The 20,895-nt window shown below is 37.1% G+C and overlaps 1 protein-coding gene across 1 annotated transcript in view; it reads left to right on the forward strand.

Annotated features, from left to right (window-relative positions):
- Positions 1-20,895, forward strand: part of ADCY1 (adenylate cyclase 1) — a 177,758-nt gene that overhangs the window by 35,572 nt on the left and 121,291 nt on the right. Inside the window, exon 2 of the mRNA XM_088150071.1 lies at positions 11,448-11,597. Coding sequence (XP_088006197.1) covers positions 11,448-11,597 — 150 coding nt within the window. The remainder of the gene's footprint in view (positions 1-11,447; positions 11,598-20,895) is intronic.

Below are 20,895 nucleotides of genomic sequence, written 5' to 3' on the forward strand. Positions count from 1 at the left end.
GGATAAATAGAGGGAATTTTTTCTAGGCTTTAGTTTTAGCAATGTTTTGTTCAAAGCTACTTGTACCACAAAATAAAGAAGCATTTTCTGAACCAGGCCTGGTTGCATGAGAATTCTTCGGGATTGGGGCATGGACATTGTGGACTTGACATTCTGGGACTAAGAAAAGTTGATATTATTTGTTTAAAGCAGATATTAAGTATGTAACTCCAGGCAAAACAACAGGTGGGAATAAAAGAGGCTCTGAGGCTAGCGCTTTGGCCAAAATGGGGAAGATGTTTCTGCCTTCACATTGCCCTTGTGTGCATGATACTGCAGGAAGTAAGTGTTCTCACATCTCCTGAGAATCTGGGTACCACATGTCTGGATGGTAGCCAATGGTTGTCTGGACTCTAATAGGGTGCAGGAGGGGTCAGCTGGTTTCCTCCTTTGTCACATAAGATAGCATATCATGAGCCAAAGGGTGATAGTAGTCAGGAAAAAAATTAATAGTGCCTCATTGAGTAAATATGATTTGTCTGAAAATGTTTGAACTTATAACTCTTGGCTCTGAAACTAAATAAGTTGTTATGGAAAATTCTTATGTTACCATGGATTTTTTATTCCCAGCCTTTTGGAGGATTCTGGGAACCAATAGGTATCAGATTCTTTTGCAATGGAAATGTATGGATAAGAATATATCCTTGCCCCCTTGAAAAAATTAGCAATGATTATCTCAAGTTTCATTGGCTGAGCACTGCTAATTCAGTTTTACTTCAGATACTCAAAAAGACAGACAAAATGTTTTATTGTAATGCCTGTAAGGAAAGACTAATTTTAAATAATAATACTTGAAGAGGAGTTTCATGAAGGAAATGATCATATTCCTGGGACAGAATTTTTGCTTACTTTTAACTAAACTAACTTGAATTTTATTCACATAATTAATCATTTGGGTGTATAATAAAATTGTAGTTAAGAAAAGTATCCAAACCCAGATTTTGAGTTGCAAAAGGTCACACACCGTGGATGCAAATTGGGCTAGCATCTGTGCAGATGTCAGTTTTGTTTCTACTGTAGTATTTTTGATCAATTAAATCCTTTATTTTGGGGGGAGTGCACTTTAGTCAAATTTGGCTGTATCTAAATTATGGGGAACAATGTACATCAATATAAGTTTCTTTGCAGCTGCAGTTATAGAAATTTATGGTACAATACATGCACTAACTGTTGATTTGCTGTAATGTTCTATGCAGTACTGTATGTCTGTTCTTGTCCTTTTGGTGTGTTCTTCTCTTTTAGGAAGGGAAGAAGGGATGCATTCTTTCACAGGTGTCCAACATATTTCTGTGGACCTGTCAGCAATGCATTTTTGTGTTGGAATACTAGATGGATGTTCATTCAGGTCTTAAGAAACAGGAAGAATAAGCATGTTTTTCAATACCTTTTTTCACATGCTCAGAGACTATTGATTGTAAGAATATATTTGACTTCAGGCATTAGCCCTCTGTCAGTTTGACCAAATCCAATTGGTGTAACGGTAATTTGCTGCTAGTCATTATGTATACATAGCTTTGAGTCTCACTTTTTCTTTCATCATTCTCTTTTTCCTTGTCCTCCTAAGAATAGCCAAGTGCACTATTCCTTTTTCCTTTTTCCTTTCTCAGTTTCTTTTTTCAGGACCATACCCCTCGAGTTTGATCAAGTGGATTGTGATCCTTGAAATGTTTGGCTTGGGTCATAAAACATTTTAAGTAATAACTTTCCTATTAAAGAAATGGAATGGGCCCTTAATGTGACATCCCATTAAGTGCATCATTTAAGAATGTGTATATGGCAATAGCATGAGCTCAGCTGTGTAGGAAAGATAAAATAGGTGCTATTCTGGCAAAAAGTAATAGTAAAGCAGGAAATGCTAAACTGATTTTAAAGTGCCTTCATTTATTTCTCCTGTTTATAAATCACTGCAGAGCAAACAAAATAGTTCCTGAAATTCTCAAGTGGCAAAGCTGACAGAAAATGCCAGAGCTTAAATGACCCAACAGAGGGAAAATCTCATTATCTTCGGAGATAGCTCTTTCGACGTATAATACACATTATAAAATCTCTGTATATAGATAGTGAAAATCAATTATGGTGATACTTTCTTCAAAACAAACTTTCATCTTTGGAGGATATTTGACTGAATGTGGCATTTCTGATTTCCTTGCAGAGGAAATGGATGGAGAGAATGAAGATATTGTTGAACGTTTGTCAAGTTAAAACAAACCTGTGGTGGGAAGAAAAACAAAATCAATGTGAGAGATCAGCTTGGTTCAGATACAGTAATGCTCTATGTCAGTGTTTCTCAACCTGGGCAACTTTAAGGCATGTGGACTTCAACTCCCAGAATTCCCCAGCCAGCAAGGCTGGCTGGGGAATTCTGGGAGTTGAAGTCCACATGCCTTAAAGTTGCCCAGGTTGAGAAACACTGCTCTTTGTTAACAAAATATACTGTATGTTGTCAGGGCAATGATGTATGCATATTCCTTCTTGATTTCCTTTCTTTTAATGAAAAGCAACAGAATTCTTCAGAGTTAGATCAGGCTTGATGACAAAACCTCGAATGTTGTTAGTTATCAAAGGCTTTTCTTGCAGATCTCATCAGTTAGCCATCAGAAAATGTAGCTAAGTTGCTTTCCAAAAATATATACAGTAGATTACCAGGGTGTCTGAAAATGACTTGCACTCACCACAGCCAACTGGGCAAGTTGCTATTTGCAAACCAAGGTTAGCTATTTAAGCTACACTCCACTGAACGTAGTATTTTCTTTTTTAGGTAAACTTAATTAATTAATTAATTTCTATATCTCTCAGTATACCATCTGGTAGACTGTGTGCTTCACAAAATACAATTTAAAGACACATCCAGTTGAAGAGGGTTGCTATGTCACTCGCAGGGTGTGAAAAACATTCCATATGGCACTGTAATTGAGCCTCATTTATTTTGAGGAAAAGTTTTTTTAAAGTTTTTCAGTTCATATTTTTGCATAATTTAATCATTATTACATTATATTATTACTGTTAACACTATTTTGAAATTGCTTTATATTCTGAAATTGCTTGTTTGGGCTCAGAATCCTAAACTGAATAAATAGTACAGTAATTAAAGTTTAATAGCAACATTGTGAATTGGGCCTAGAAATAAACTGAAGCTGGGGGAAGGTGATAGAACACTGGCATTATATGATCATATCAAATATTTCCAGTTAGAATGTTGCTATGCCATCTTGGTTTAAAAGAAGTTTTGAAGTGTTCTAAAGGCAGCCTGATGTATAATTGCAATAATCTAATGAGACGTTACTAGAATGTATGTAATTGTAATAAAACTGTCTCTTTTGAAATGTGGTTCTAATTGATAGAGATATGCAGGTCAGTAGAAGTCCAGCTTGTTTTATTGCCTTTGTTAGTAAGATAATTAGGGCAGTACTGCATTCTGCAAAGTTCTGAATGGATTTTTTAAAATTACAGAAAAAAATCTGAATCAGTTTGTTTTTACAATTTTCACTTTTGTGTGCAACTTCTTCTAATGTATGTAGTTGTTAAGAAAAGGTGTTTTAAAATAATTAAGACAAATTTCCAGGATGTCAGTCTTCATTACCGTACATACTTCTGCTCCAATGGGAGAAACAAGTTAAGGCTTAATCTCAGCAAGAATGAGTAGCTGTTGGTTCATAAGCCATCTGACTCTGGAGAAAGAGCATCTTTAGTTCTGGACAGGGTCATGCTACCCACCATAGAACTGGCTCATAACTTGGGGTGTTGCCCTAGAGTCAGCTCCTGCTGTATGAGCAGGTGGCAGCTGTGGCTAAGAGGGCCTTTTTACAGCTCTACCTTGGGTGCCCCTCTGGAACTGGAGGTTTTACTCACAGTCTTAATCACCTTTCAGTTGGATCATTGCAATGTACTCTACATGGGGCTATCTTCGAAAGGCATTTGGAAACTACAACAGGCCCAGAATGCAGTGGCTTGTACATGTCAGTACATCTAGTTTGAGAGCTGTGTTGGCTTCCAGGTACAATTCAAGGTGCTGATTGTCACCTGGTTCAGGGCCTGGATATTTGTTGGATCACTTACTGCCTACCTGATAATATTGAATAGGATGACATCTCCTGCTTTTCTGACAAATAAAAAATGTAGTCACTCACTGTGACTACAGACACAGTTTTTACGTGTTATATTATGGCAAGATAACAGCATGTTTGACTTGTTGCACTGGCAAAATCTTGACAATACCCCCTGTCCCTATAGATATACATAATGAGAACACTGATAGGAATTATGATAGATAACATGGCTGTTTTCAAGAGAACTAATGGTAAGGTAGGGGATGTTCAAATATTTCACTGAGGATTTATGTTCTAGTTACATTTGCAACTCAGGAAGCATACTCTACCACTAATCTTAAAACTGAGGAAGTAGCATTGTGGGCTAATAGTACCATAGCACTTTATCAATATGTTTATTTATTTATTTATTTATTTACATTTATTGGCCACCCAACTCCAGTGGACTCTGGGTGGCATGCAAAACTAAAAAAGACATAAAAAACAGCTAAAAATATTAAATCAACAGGCAGCCCAGACTAAAATGGTCTAATAACAAAATCCAATTTAATTTAATTATTTTAAAACTTTTAAAACAGACTTAAAGTAGTCCATTAATCAGCATTTTTTTAAAAATGCACCTACCAACTATTGGTTTAAAATGTATATCTTTCCTCTGTGATAAGAAAAAGGATATGCTGATTTTTTTTTTCTTTAAAAGTAATACAATGGCTTAAGTCTACTGGAAGCCTTGGGCTTCTATTTTATGGCTTATTTTGGCAAAAACAATGAAGAATTATCCTGCTGAAAGCCAACAGGGACACAACTTTTGTAGGTTCTGAAAACTGTGCTTTTTCTTCTTTAGCACTTGCACAGATTTATACTAATTTACTCAGGAATTTTTTGTTTAATGACCAAAGTTCTAGTTCATTGCACTAGTATGTACAATAGTGGAACTCATTTCTGAGTAAACATTCATATAATTAGGATAAACAGTTCATATGATTAACTTATGTGTGATTATTATATATCCTTTTAAATTATCTTATATTTCACTAAAATTATATAAAAGTGAAGGTTTGCAAGAGGGAAATAAATGACAAGAGAAAGTAATCTGCAGGATTTAACAACTTCCTCAAAAACAGAGAAGGGGTCAGGAGAGAGTGGCCACTTAGCTGAATCTGCTTTAATTGTGAAGCATGCATGTCTCAACTTTAACACTCATATGTACAAGAGACCATAAATATTTAGAGCAGTGAACTGCTCTGTAAATGTCACTTAAGTTGAATCAAAATGTGTATTGCTCTTTAAGTTATGATCTGAATGAGAAAAAACAAAATAAATAGTTTCAGAAGCAGAAGCTGGTACCATGTAATATTAATTCATTCCTTCATTATTACCATATATCATCTGGGTTTCACAATATAAATATCTAAAGTAGCTTTTTCATTCATCATAAATTTCTCACTTTCTTTTCTGAAGCTGAATTAAGTTGAAAACAAATAAATACTTATTGATGTTATAAGTCTAAAAAGAATTTTTATTTTAAAAATTATTTCTGTTTTATATTTATAAAACAAGGAACTTTGCCAGAGCATTGAACAGAGGGACAAAATTGCCAATAAGTCTTGATTTGATTTTGATTTTGGAAATAATTCTTGAAATAATTAAAATAGGTATTACAAGATACAAAATGAGGCTTGTAGTTGAATAAAGTCTAATCTAAATCCAGATGATATTTTTTTAATTTCTATTATGCAATCAGGAACAAAATACTTCTGCATTAATTTGTTAGTCATTGAATCTCTGTGTCTTTATGTCTTGCTAGGAAGTATGGGAAAGAATATAATTATTTGTTATTATGTTCTCCATGATTCACATATATGAATTAAATGTATATGTAGAGTTCCTTCTAATCTGAGAGATAGATGTTTGATGGGAACCACATCCCATACTTCCCATACATACACAAGTTACTAAGTGTGGCTTCTGTTGAATCCTTTCGACTTATTTTTGACTGCCAGAACAGTAGCACAAAGCTTGAGCTCTTTGTTCTCATCAAGATTCTTGAGTTATTTTTTAAAACTCTTGTTGTATTTCTTACCTACCTTTGTAGCATTATTTGTTTTTCTCTCTAGAGTTGTGTTTGCACTCCTGTCCTTTTTGCCTTGGCAAAGGCTACATAGTAGACTCTTAAAATCAGGAATCTAGTAGCATCTTTTCTAACACATTTTATTAAAAGACATAAACCTTTCTGAGCTAGCGTTCACTTCCTTAGATGCTCCTTCTAATTTTTAGGTACCGTAGATTAATATGGCTGTCCTAGAATGTATACATTAGTCTCTTGTACACTTGCCAAGCATTTGATAAATGAATTAGTAAATAATTTACAAAGCAAGATCACTGTAACCATGCTTCCCACTTTTGGGGAGAAAGTTTTAAAGGTGGCAAACTCTGAAACTATTGTAAATCCCTTACCTAAACCTCTAGCTACACCTCAGACATTTTCATGTCCCTCCTTCACTTCTTCAAGATCAAACTCCCATTCACCAGCAGAAAAATCTCAGATTTCTGCTGCGCTATTATCAACTTCAAATAATCCATCCATCAAAAGTTAAAGCCATCTAAGTTGTCAGATTTGCCTGATTGCATCCAGGGCAAAATGAAAAAGTAAAAATGATATAAAGCTACTATCACTTCCCTGTTTCCAATTCTGGAAGCCTTCAGTACCCTGCAGAGTGGCTTTCTCCAAATTTTCTATTGATGGTTACACCACTGATGGACTTCTCAATTTATGCTGTCCAGTTCTCTCCTCTTTGGTTGGGAGTCATTCTTTGAAAGAGTTTGGAATTGATCTACCCTGAGATTCACTTCCTGGGGTCATCTTTCACCCATGGGGATGCTTGAAACTGATCCCTTTGTTAAACTTGAGAGTACTCTGGTCTGATTGCTTTATACCCACTCTATTTCTGATGGGCACCTTTCTCTGATCTCCATGTCATTCTGCTCTTTTAGGGTGGACCACTCAGCTCCCTATGGTTTGAGTTGGTGGACCCACACTCCTTGAGCACTCTAAGGTGAAATGGAGCAAACCACTTCAGATATTGGATTTCTAGTCCATTTTAAATATATTCCATTGCCTTGGGTCATCGTGCCTGTTTTCTGCTCCACTGGTTTCTCATTGGACACTAAGGTTAGAATAAAAAACATTACTTTTGATGAGGATAGATTATTCGGCATTACAATTATTGATGCCCTGCACAGGGCACAAAAGCTTTGTTAAGCCTGTAAATAAGGATCTACAACAACCTTATTTTGTTACTTCTTGATATTATCCATGGTCTTCCTCATAGCTTCAACCAAAGGCAGCATTCTTTACAAGTAAATAGAATCTACTACCCTATTCCCGTGGCTTCTTCAGAGTGTCAGCCATAGACATCAATTTCAGGATCTAAGTAGTATCTTTGACCTTGATGTTTCCCCATTCTGACCCTTGCAATATTTGGGTTGTTTTGATTGATTCCCAGTGTTACTCTAGATTCCAAAACATCTTTGCTATTGCTTCAGGATTTTTCTCTCCCTTTTCAAAAAGAGGTATTGAGAGAGTTCCTCTAGGGGATAATGCCCTGCCTCTTCTTTTAGGTATTTTATGATTGCTAAGAAACATGGTGAACTCAGACCAATGCTGCACCTTTTCTGCCTCAACTATTTTTTGAGACTTGTACCCTTTAGGATGATATTTATTGCTTTCATTTTTCCTTTCCTGCAGAAAGAATGGGGCTGGTTTCCAATAGATTTACAGGGTAGTTATTTTTCATTTCTGTAGTACTCTACCATTTTTCTTTCCTTTGTTTTATTGTAGATGATTCCACCTGCCCATTTGCCCTTTTCATGAACGCATGACACTTCTCATTGCTTTCCTCCTCCAATTCATCATTCTGTTTCCTAATTTAGATGACTGGCCTCTTGTTACTCACTCCCATACAGAGCTACATAACTCAAATCCTCCTTCCACAGCATCTTCACTTTCAGGTCAATTATGAGAACTTCTCACTTCCCCTCACAGCTTATTCAGTTCAAAAAATCCCTGATAGATACCATCTGAGGAATTGTCTTCTCATTACAGTGACTCCATGGACTTCAGATACTCATATGTAAGATCCTTTCTGTGTATCAAGGAATCTCTTCATTAATGGCTGAATATAGATAATTTCACTGAAGGAGTTCCTTTGTATTTGCTTCCCTGATATGTGTGCTTGCTCCTGATGCATTTCTGTCCATTATATCTGTGGCCTCTCCTTTCTTTGCTTGCTCAATAAGAGCTGCAGTAACAACAGTAGCCTTCTTCTGGAGCATTTCCTTTTATATCCATGCTGAGCAACTACATGGGCTCATCCCTTTAACTCCACTCAACATTGCAGATTATATTCTTTTTTTTTTCACATTGACCATTAAATGTTGCAAGGTATTTTGGGAATCAATCTAATATTAAACAAACTTAATTCATAAAGACCACAGGTTAAGCTTGATGGACTGCATTTTCACTGTGCATGAACTATGTGTCATTCATACGGGATATTAGACTAAGGGCTCATTGCCTACACAGAAGCTTTTCCTTGTAGTTGGCAAAGGAATACCTGTTGTTTCTGCAACCCCTGGACAAGGGGCAGAGCACCAGAACAACTATAACTCTTATGAGTTACATTAAACTATCCATAAATACTGCTTTCCACATGGCTTTCCCCCATAACTTGGAAATCTTGTTCTGTCCCCCTGAAGTGAGAGTCATCCAGGCCCTGAAGTGGGTTTGTTGGGAATGGCCATTTCCATTAACTCCAAGAACACTGATCCCTACACTGATTGTGCTGCTGCTAGACAGCAGAATGGAGAGTTGTGGTAGTGCTTAATTTCGTATTCTGAAGCATATTTATATTCTTCAAAGTAACATTTTGTATCATTTGCCTTGTTCTAACTATAGTTGCAGTGGCAAACAACTCCTTATGTTGTTCTACTTAGGTAATGCATTTGAAGGGACAGAATCATTTACTGGATTAAAACCAGAAGAGAGGGAAAGTCTCTGCTGAGCATATTTGCAAAGAAATACAAAAATACATACACATGAATTTCCCTCTTTTCCCTATATAGAAATCCACTTTGGATAAGAAATAAAAAGAGGCTTATAAAGCTCTTTGACCAGATTTGAAAGCTATGTGGGAAAATATTCCTTTGATATCAGTTTATAAGAGATGCATCTTTTAAGGAAATATTTGCTGTAATTTATAAGCGAACGCATATGCATGCTTATTTTGTCTTTCCTGGTTTTTGCTTATCAGTTTGTAGGTCAATAATGTTGTAATTCAGGAAGCATTGTAAGAATTAATAATATTAAACTGATAGATGAGAATGCCAGGAATGATTTTGATCAACTTGTCCTATCCTTTAATTATAGACCGTGTAGATTATGTATGCTGTATAACTTTCGGGACTTAGGGAGGTGACCATTTTCATTGTTATCCAAGAATACAAATACGATGATTTTACATATTCATTCATTCATATTATGAATAACAAGAGCCCTTTAAGATAACTCACATAAGAAAATCTTGGTATATTTGATAATTGAAGATTCATAAATGATAATACTTAATGCAAGGTCTTGTGGTGGTTGGGGGGAAGAAAAATCATATAAGATGGTTTGTTTCTAACAGAAAAGCCACTTCCAGAGTTTTTCTGAATAATCTCCATCTATTGGTTCTTGTCCTATCCTGTGGAACATGTGAGACCATTAGATAATTAAAAACCTGTATGGTTAGGAATTCAGAGTCCTGTAATTCTGATATCCAACATCCATGTGCTGATCAGTGGAAGCTTTACAGCGGATGTTGCTTGAATCTTCAGCTTCATACCAAATATCAGTACCAAAATTGTGATCTGGTTGCTTGGCTGTTAAGTAAGAACTGCCTCTTAGGCAATTGAATTTACAAATGTAAATTTGTAAATTTTACAAATTTCTTTTACACTACAAATAGTGAGCTTGCTTAAAATGTACTCTATTTTGCATTAGCAAGGTTCATGGATTCAGGGAATTGTGTATCTGTAGTGTGGGCTGCAAATGCCAAAATGTAGATGAGTACTTACAAAGCCTGTTTCACAAAAGGCAATCTGATAATGCTCAAGAAAACACATGTAGACAAAATGCATATAGTACAGTCGTACATACTCAATAGAGAGATCTCAGGGAATATGCAAACATCTCAAACATGTGAGCCAGGCAAATAATACACCAAAACAAATAGCCAGTGCATGCGCACATGCACACACACACACATACAAACAAAAGAAAAAAACACAATACACAGGTAAAATGCTCCCATTTCCCCATTTTAGCTCCCTACCACTCCTTTGTTCCCATCAAGCCCACCCTAGCCCCATATCATCCTCAACTTAACTGTGGCCCTTTATCTTGGCATTCTTCCAAATAAAAATCAGTGTTCAGCCGCACACTGTTCTTATTTGCTAAGGAGGCTTTGGAGGCTGGCGCCTCCCATTTCAGCAAGCCAGCATCCATCCTTTTTTAATTAAAAGAACATAACAATGATAAATATCAGATGGATTAGGGAGCCTAATGTTCACTAAGGGAGGTGTCTCTAGGCTCATAAATCTCATACAATATTGTGAAAACAAACATAAATATAGCAAACTATATCCACTCCATAGTATTTAATGCTGTGTTGTCTAAACATCTATCTACCTCAGTAGTACAGTTTTTTGTTTTTGTTTTTCCTGCTATATTTCCTGTGTTTCTCCCCCCATTATTTGGCTCAGCTCATTACATTACGGCAAATACCCATCTTTCTTAGGGAGTCCTATCTCACACCAGTATCTGTATCTAGAGTAGAGCATATTTCCATTCATGACTTTAATAAATGATAACATCTTCCATTGAATGTAAATAATGATTTACATCATACAGTCTTTTCCAGAGTCATTGCTCCAAGCATCTTCTGAATTCTGGTGGTGACCTAGACTTCCATTTTTTTTCTGTTGTGGCTCTCTCTCTATCACCTCAAAGGAGAGGGCCTGTAGTTTAGTGATAAAGCATATGCTTTGCATGCAGATAATCCCAGATTCAATAGCTAGCATTTGCAGTTAAAAGGATTTGGGGTGCCAGACCGGGAAAAACCCTGTGACTACTGCCAGTTGGAAAACACAGTGGCTGAACAGATGATGTTGAGAATAGCAAGCAAGGTTTATAGACTTTCTACATCAAAATAAGGCAAGGAAAGTCAGCAGGATTTTAGATAGAAGTACAGTGTCATAGTGATGTGTACTAGTGTCTGTATTATAATGTATCTTTTTTGTCCCCTTCTTCTCCCTTTACAGCTTGTGGCCAATGCTATCCTTTTTGTCAGTGTAAATTTGTATGGGGTCTTTGTGAGGATATTGACAGAGAGGGCGCAGAGGAAGGCCTTCCTTCAGGCCAGGAACTGCATAGAGGACAGGCTGAAGCTGGAGGATGAAAATGAAAAACAGGTCAGTTGAAATATGCTCTTGTTTTTTTATCTTTTTCATTGACATAACAGTTGAACAAGAGTCTGATCTGTAAGGAAACTATAAAGCTATAGCTTTATTCTTTATTCTTGCAGTACCTTCTTGTCTTGCTTTTTACTGGTTGTCAACAATGAAAACACAACAGGCATTATGTTTTCTGTATTTAACATAAGTTTAGACAAAGTAGAAATCCCAGAGAACTGTCAGGAATAAGGTAGCATATTTGCACATAATATGGTTATTTTAATTTGCAAAGTGGATTTCAAAGTCAGATGTCTTCTCTTATCTCAGAAGTATTAGTATAGATGGAGGGAGTACTTTAATAAAAGAACAAGCTACATTGTTGTGATAAAACTAATTTTTAAAATTAAACAGTCTTCTATAATAAAATACTAAATAGATGTTATGCAGAAGATGTTATGCACTAGTCTTAAAGCAATTCATTTGCATCAAGATAATTGAAGTAAAGCTGCAAAGGAGGCAGCATGAGAATGGAATTAAAGCTTGGCAATAGAGTTGACTGCATACTTTATATAAAATATGCTATCCCCCCAACAGATTGTATTTATTATTGCTGTTTGGTTTCTTATTATTTTTATGCTAGTATTTTAACTCTAATATGTAATCCATCTGGACCAGCATACAAGTTAATAAAGAAATGTTGTTTGAGAATAGGCATGTACTCTTTGTAGTTTTATTATATAAATTATTTGACAAAGCACATTTACAGAGCTAACTGGGAAGAAGTGGCCAATGTCAGATACTTATCATTCCACAACCAACCAAGGATTTTCTTCTTTCAAAACCCCTCCCATCCCTGTAAATGGAAATGAGATTAATCACGTTTCCCCAAATAGCACAACTGAGGGATACAATCCTGGATCCAGTGGAGTCAATGTTGTCCCTGACCCACTCCTTTCCTGCCCTTGAAATGTCCTATTTTAAAACCTAGGACTAGAGGAGCGTTTAGGAACACTGGTAAATCTGCCTCTCAAGCCTTTCTTGAGCTTAGAGGGGCACTGTAGCAGACAAGCTCATTCCCCATCTGTCTGATGCCATCCGCAGAGTTAGGACTGCCCAGTAATTTTCCTTTTTTTCTGTTTGCTTCAATTTCTATCTTGAAATTCAACATGATTTGGCCAATTGAGAATGGAGAATATTACATTACATTAGAATTAGAATATCACATAATGTAGCCGGTGTATTTACGTTTTCTTGTAGTTCTAAAATGTACAGAATGAAAATATGAAGAATAGGTGGAATATTCAAAACCGGATATGAACAAAACAAATTGTATGAAGGGCTACACCAATAAAAGATAGAAAGTACGTGAGAGAAAGGGTTGAACAGAGATGTAAAGCTAAGACTCCCTGGGTATCATTTGTTATGAGAAATCAGAGTTTTTAATCTGAAAGCTGAAAATTAGCTGAACCAAAATGGGGGCAGATTTTTTGTGAAGGAGAGTTTGCATTTGGGCTCTGTGCATTCAATCTTGGACCATCCCTTGGACTGTAAAGGGAAGGAATTTTGAAGTCGTTTGGCTGAAAGGCTGAAAGGCTTTTTTGTGCCTTTGTGGTTGTTTTGCTAAGGAGCAAGCTGCTTGCTGCTATCTGCAGCATTTGAGCACCATCACTATAGGTGGTCAAAGAGCACCAGTACAGCTACAAATTCAGTCATGATCAGATTAAATAAGAGCCAAGAGAATTCCATCTGGCTGATTCTGCATGGCTGAGCGACTTGTTTTTTCCAACTGAGGTGTTTCCTGCCTGCCTCTCAGCTCAGCTACTAGCTTTATTCCAGATCACAAGCTCTGACACCAAACACATGTTATAGATGCCATGGGGATATTGCTGTGTTGTGTCATCTATGTCCCAGCCATAACATTTACATAATGTATAGTTCAGCACAATTATTTTGTCAGTTTTCATAGCTTTTCCCTACTGACCCAGGAAATAAGGATCAAGGGAGTCGGGTCCATGGTTCAAAAGAGACTCCTTAACTTTAATAAGTACTGTACATTCCTTAAGGCAGCAGCATCTGGGCACAGAAGCCTGAAAAAGGTTGAACTCCTTTAACAAACAGCAGAGGGATGATGTGCTCATGAGATGTCTGAAGAGTTTCTTCCAAATCATCTTTGAAGGGTACATGGCCCTCCAAGAGAGCGTATAAGTACATAACATTGATGCTTTTCATTCACAAGATGTGTCTTGTATAAATATTTCCTCATGCACAATCTGAGATACGTATAAAAGACTGAAATATACATTGTTACTAAGCTTCCACAGAGAAATAAAAGACAAGATACTTATACAACACAGGGAAATAATCATCAAAATTCTAATGCAAATTTGTTTTAGATTTGTTACCTATCCCTTCCAAATTAGTGTCTGAAGAATCTTTTCCTCTGCTTCGGTTTCTTTGAACTTCCCCTTTTCCTGAAAATTCCAAACTTTAATCTGATGCTTTGGGAGATCATGTAAATCCCCTCTTATCTCAGCCTTGGTCCAGTAATTTCTGATTTGGTTCTAAGAGGACAAAAATGTTTGTATCCTCCAGCTAGAGGAAGTTGCTGGGTTAGCTCTTGAGTACATGGCAGAGAATATCCCTTGTGAAAATGTATTTTGGGGAGGTCTGCCCATATCCTGCAATCTGGAAAGCCCGTTGGCATTCACAACAATCCACAGCTTTTGAGATTGCTTGCTATAGAAGATATTGAAGTAGAGAGTCCCAAGGAGGAAATTTTAATCTAGCTATATTTAAAAAAAAAAAAACAATTTTAATAGTAATGGCTGCTAAATTGGAGAATGGCTGGGGAACTTCAATACAAACTTGCTATCCCTTTAATCCCAGGATCCCCTAAAAATGTTCCAATTTTGACACAGTTGAAACACAGCATAGTATGCAACCCCAGCTATCAGGAGATATAACACATTTTCATCTATTGTGTCCAGACACCAGGTTTTGTTGGCCCCTTCCTTGCCTACCCTAGCATGCTAAGGATAAGAATTTGGGAAGTTTTCAGTTCTGCCTTTAGCTTGCCATGTTATTTAAATATGATAAAGAGCATCAGGCATATTAAGATTTAAGGACAGAAAGATGTTATTATATTTAATTAAATGGAAACATGATCCCAATATGAGCTATGTGATAAACATCCCTATGTGAAGTGCCCCACCCCACTCCACCCTACCCCACCCCTTGATGTTCAATCAGTCAAATGCTCAATTTGAATAGCTGCATATACTAAGGTTTTGTCAGTGGTTATAGACTTGCTAATATCTTGAAGCTGAGAATCTATGTATATTTTTAGACCTAGTCAGTGTCAAGGCAGCCAGTTTGGTGTAGCGGTCTAGAAATCTGGAGACGATAAGTTCTTGGGACAGTTACTCTTTCGCATCCATAGGAAGAAGGCAACGCCGAGCCACGGTTGATAAATGTTGCCAAGAAAACTGTATAGACATCCAGTCTCCAGGAGTCAAGTTTAACTTGAAGATAGGAGAGGAGGGGAGGGGAGGTTAGGTTAAGGGTCACTAAAAATTGTTCAAGAATTAAAGCATAAACATAAGATGTGCATTAATTATATAAACCAGTATAAAGATTGCCAAATGGAGATCTAGACTCTCTTTATGCAACAATTGTATGTGCCAGTTGTGAGATTGCCATGCTACCTAGTAATTCATCCCATTTAAACAGGAAATTGTGAGGAGGCTGGGAAAGTAACAGAAGGAATGTTAGATATAAACAATCAAGACAGAAAAGAGAATGGGGGCTCAGTCCAGACTAAAAACACAGAGTCAAATGATTCAGATATTCCTCCAATAAATGGGGACTGGAAATTCTTATAGCAGTTTCCAAGAGACTGAACCTTATCCCTAGTCCTATCATTAAAAAATATCATAGAAATCTCCATAATTCTTGTTTGTGCCTTTCAGTTTCAGGATTGGCATAAACCAGAGCATGGTTTCTGGAATTCTTTCCAACCCCTTTACCATCAGTGGTCATAGGTGCCTTCTGCATTTTCTTCTGTAATGAAGTAAGTGGACGGTATGTGTGTACACACTTCCCCTGGTGTAATCAGAATATCTGCATACATGTTGCTCTATGTATGCTCATGAAAGCATATGCCTTTTCATAAAATTTGTAAAACTAACATAGTTATCCTTCTTCAGTGTCGAGAGTTTGTTAAAATGTAGGTCAACCACAGATCATCCTCAGTTAGAAATTGGGGTGTTTTTCAGTTTCTCACCCAGATTTTTCAGTGCAACCCTGTCTCTTCCATGCTTGATTATGGAAACAAATTATTTTGAATGTGCAATATACCATTACCTTGGAAAAATAAACCCTATTTAAAAGAATTTCCCTTTTTTTCTCCATCTCTTTCCAGACTCAGTTCTGAGAGAGAAACAAGCTGTGTATATTTTAAAAGCAAAATGTAGTCTGTGAACACTGGTAATTGGCTTGACACAATCTGTGGAATGCTACTACTAGAGCTGTGTGAAGCATCTGATCAAGATGCTGGGAAGAAATCAAAGCAAACTGGCTATACAGGCACAATCATGTGGAGACAGCTAGTAACAGCTTTCAAAGCAAGCCTTACAAAAGACGTGGAAGCTTAATGATTTGAAAAAAGGTGCTTCATTTATGTGCCTGCACATTGAGAAGCACATCATTGAAATGCTTTGCATAGCCCTATTTCATATACCTATTTTTTTCCAAGGATATCTTCATAGTTACCACATACTTGGTAACCACATGAACAAGCCCTAGAGAATAACATGAAAATAGTATAAGATGAGGAGAGGAGGGAAGAAAGTTCTATTTTATTACAACTATTTGCAATCAGTGAACAGTTTTGCTAAAATTTAGCCCCAAAGTCCTGATACAGTTCAGGACAGTTGCTAGTCTGGGTGTTTAGCAGTGAAAAGGGGAGAGAGTGAAGTGGGAAGAACAAGGATGACTAAAACTGACATGGATGGAGATGATTGTAGCTACATAATGCCATTTAACTTATTGAGCAAACACTGTCAAGGGCAAAGAGGTAGCAGCTGTAGGCTGCCCTGCAAGGTGTGATCTTTGGTCATTTTCCAGCATGGTGTGTTATGCACACTTAGCAACGAAGAATATTGATCTCATGGAAGACCTTGGTCAAGGATATTATCTTGACCAAAACAGAGGAAGGGAGAGAGACGAAGTTATGTTCAAGAGAAGTGTTCAATCTGTCTGATAGCCATAGTAAAAATGGAGATGAAGGCATAGAACCCAGTGGCCAAATGAGAGGGGTCAGTCCTGCAAAGACTTCTCCTCCAGGTGACCCAGAATGTCTGCATGGGAGATGTTTTGCCACAATAACTGGGAAAAACACCACTTTCCTGCTGGAAGATCTTGGGCTGGTTTCAGCCTGTGTGAGTTGTGGGCTCGCAATGAGATGGAAGCTCTGTTGTGAAAACATGTCTTCAAAAAATAGTAAATGGAGTGTCTTTGAGCTGGGGCAAAAAGGCTGTATAGATGACCCCTAAGAAGTTATAAGCTGGGGCTGTAGCTTTTTTCTGTTAGTAGACAGTCAACTGTTTATAGTGGCTTTTACAGTAGTTGATTGTCCACTATTAGAATGAATATAAAGATTCAGTTGATACAAAAGTTTCTAACTACAGGGTAGTCCTCGCCTATGATCACAATTGGGACGGGAATCTCGGTCGCTGAGGGAAGCAGTTGTTAAGCGAGATGCCCACGTGACTGCTTCACTCAGCAATCACAATCTGGGCCCTCTCTGTTGTGGTCATTAACCAATCTCCCAGGTCATTAAGCGGATGGAGCGAAAGAGCTGTCTGCTGAAGGATTTCAGCTCAGCGTGGAGCTGAAATCCTCCCAGCAGGCAGCTTTTTGAGAGCGAAAGGGCTGCCTGCTGGACAGTTTTCTGTGTGGAGCTGAAATCCTCCAGGCAGGCAGCCATTTCACTCTCAAACATTCCTAAAACCTGCTGAAGGGTTTGCCCTCCGCTCCATAGATGGAGGGGATATCTTTCCTGGGGTTGTAGGAACGGAGCTCAAATCTTGAAAATTTAACTGAAGGAACAGAGCTCAGATCTTCAGGATTTGACCTCTGTTCATTTACATCACCAAGGGGTTTCCTGTCCCCTCTGCGAAGGGAGGGGAAATGCTTGGTGGGGCTGGAGGAACGGACCTCAAATCTTTAGGATTTAAGCTCTGTTCCTGCACCCTGTTGTATCCCCTCCACTTGCAAGCCTCCCTGCTGGCTTCCAATGGGGAAGCCGGCAGAGAAGATTGCAAATGGCAATTGCATGATCACAGGGTGCTTGGCAACTGGACGTAAATGCGAGCTGGTTGCCGAATGCCTGAAATGCAGCCATGTGACCGCAGAGGAAAGTGCAACATTTTATGACAGCTGGAAGTGCTTTATGGGCCATAAAGCACCCTTTCCGAAGCTGTATGTGATGGAGGACGTGTGTGACGAGAGTCAAGGCCATGGGGAGAAGCATCTCCTCAACCCACAGGATGAATGTGTGAAAGCAAAGAGGATGAGACTGGCACCACCCTAAGGAATTTGTAGTGTTTAGTTGCAGACTTTGGGAGTTAGAGTTAGTCTGGCAAGATTCTATCTAGCAGGTACAAGCTAATAAAGAACAGAGCAATTCCAGAACCATCTCGTGGAGTTTCTTGGGCTGAATGTGACACTCTCGTAATTTCAAATGGTCATTAAGTGTGATGGAGGACTTGAGTGAGGAGATCCAAGGTCATGGGGAGAAGAATCTCAAGCATCATCTCAGCCTGCAGCCTGAGCATGTGAAAGCTAAGAGAATGGGACTGGCACCACCCTAAGGAATTTGTAGTGTTTAGTTGCAGACTTTGGGAGTTAGTCTGGTGAGATTCTGTCTAGCAGGTATAAGCTAATAAAGTAACTGAGCAATTCCAGAACCGTCCTGTGGAGTTTCTTGAGCTGAACCTGACATCAAGTTAGGACTACTATAGTTGTAATGTATCTGTTGGGGAGCTAAGTTCTGTCTCTTTATCAATTTACTTACCATAAAACAAAGTCTGTGCAAATTTAAATATGATTTTTCTTATACCGCTAGTAAACTGTTTCAGAACTTTTCTTCTTCTGTCCTTTTCCTCAAACTTTATTCCCCAACAAGTCTTTCTCTAGATGCCCTCTTTCTCAGTCTATTCACTCCTATTCTGCATATACAGCTTGGGCCACTGATTACCCAGTACCTTAAATTTGGTATATCAAATAATCTCCTTTCAGTCTTCATCCTGCCTTTCAGTGAGGACTGAATTCCAGCCAAACTATTCATTATCCCCTCCTTCATTAGAAGCTGGACAGTATACAGTATACAATATATTATAGAAGAGGAGAAACATTTTATTCAGTGGGACTTTACAGGATTTCTTATGCAAAGATCCTCAAGGGCTTATAATTAAAATTGATAGAGAGGATAACAAGCAGAGCATGAATGTAACCATTGTTTGAGTACATGGAAAATTAAGCAGGTTAAGGCAAAGCTTTGTGAAAAAGATGAATTTTGGTGAAATATTTGAAACAATATTGAAAAGTGATGCAGTTTCCAGTTCTCAGGACTGTTATTTAGGAAACGGCAAAGGAGTTATGCAGAGTTCTTCTAGAGAGTAAGAAGCATAATTAATTACACTGATGTTCTAGTATAGAAGTAGAATGAGAAACAAAGAGAATGGGAGATGACTGAAAATTTTTAAAGGTAAGAGAGTTCTGAGAACACTTAACCTGAGTTCTGGAAATCTATTAATATTTTAATAGATTTTATGATGTACTGAAATACCATATTTCAGATTACTGTAGGGCTAAAACAGCAAGTTATACCCAACAAACTGTTTTCTCTGATGAGTTTGTGAATGTCATGAAATGGGAAAAACAGACCTCTGCTGCCACTTGAGCAAACATAACCTTTAAGATGTAAAATGTTGATTTTGTGAGACAGAGAATAGCTGTATTTCCAAACAAATGATATCCTTTCCATATTTTTTCACATTATCATCGTGAATATACAGACATTGCAGTATCACAGTTAATTTTGATAACTATATTTTAGTTAATATAAAGAACTTGATAGTTTACAGTTCAAGTCTAGTAGACACCTGTGAAATCTCATAGGTCAGAAAGGTGGCTGCAGTTGCATTTTGAGGACAGACAGACAGATATAAATATATATAAAGTGAAACCTCAGTTAATGGACCTTCATTTAGCAGACTTTGGATGCAGTGGACTGAAGGATATCCCTGCAAAATAACGGACAATTCAGTGCATCCAAAGTAGTTAAATTTATGGTAATTTTACATCATTCACAGAACTTTACATCATTTGTGAAATAACATAAATGATGTCATTTGTTTCATTTGCATAATGTATATAATTATATAATGTAAATTGACACAAATGATGGAAATGGTGATATTTTAAATATAATTTTTATTAGAGATTTTTACACAAGTAAAAGATAAATATGAAAAATACATAGAAAAAAGTGCCAGAAAATAAAGAAGAAAAAAGATATTTAAAGACGCAACTTCTGATCTTCTTTACAGCAGTTACAAACAAACTTAGTATCACTCCACCCCATTAGGATTACGTTACATAGTTCGCTTTGCTTCTTCCCATACTAAACCCTTTTCAATCGCCAGATCCAAAATCATCAACCCATTTCTGTCCATTTTCAGCAAAAAGTCCATAAAGGGTTTCTGATGTTTTATAAAAGTACTTATTATCTTGACCCTGATCAAACAAGTCAATTTTATATTCTTTTCTCTTATGCCATATTCTGATATTATTAATGCTGCCGTAGAACCTGATTTCTTGTCTTCTTCCTGACAAGATGCACAAGTATATTTCTTAGTACATTTCTTAACTTTTCATTTCTTGTGTTAATTCTGTACACCTTGTCCACTTCTACATCCATGTCTTCTTTCTCCCATTCTAAAAAAAAAAATCTTTAGGGCTACAACAACCCTCTCCTTACCATCTTCACTAGGTTGTTCTGTATCTACTCTTAGTCTTAGGCAAAAATCTTTCTCTTTTAAATCTGGTAGTATCACATTCTCTAAATCTTTTTTCATTTCTTGGCTTTTTGTTTCTGTCTCACTCATTTGTCCTGCAGATTCTTCAAATTTTTTATTCATCTTCCATATCTTTCCCACAAAGATATTTCTTTAATTAAGTCCAAAGTACATTAAAATAAACAATATTCCAAATTTAACTGGTCCCTTAATCCATTTTAAATTTTCATAATTCA

The sequence above is a fragment of the Python bivittatus genome, unplaced genomic scaffold, assembly GCF_059951505.1.
Source record: "Python bivittatus isolate LINGU-HERP-01145 unplaced genomic scaffold, Pbiv_v1 ctg000610_np1212, whole genome shotgun sequence".
Classification (NCBI taxonomy): Eukaryota; Metazoa; Chordata; class Lepidosauria; order Squamata; family Pythonidae; genus Python; species Python bivittatus.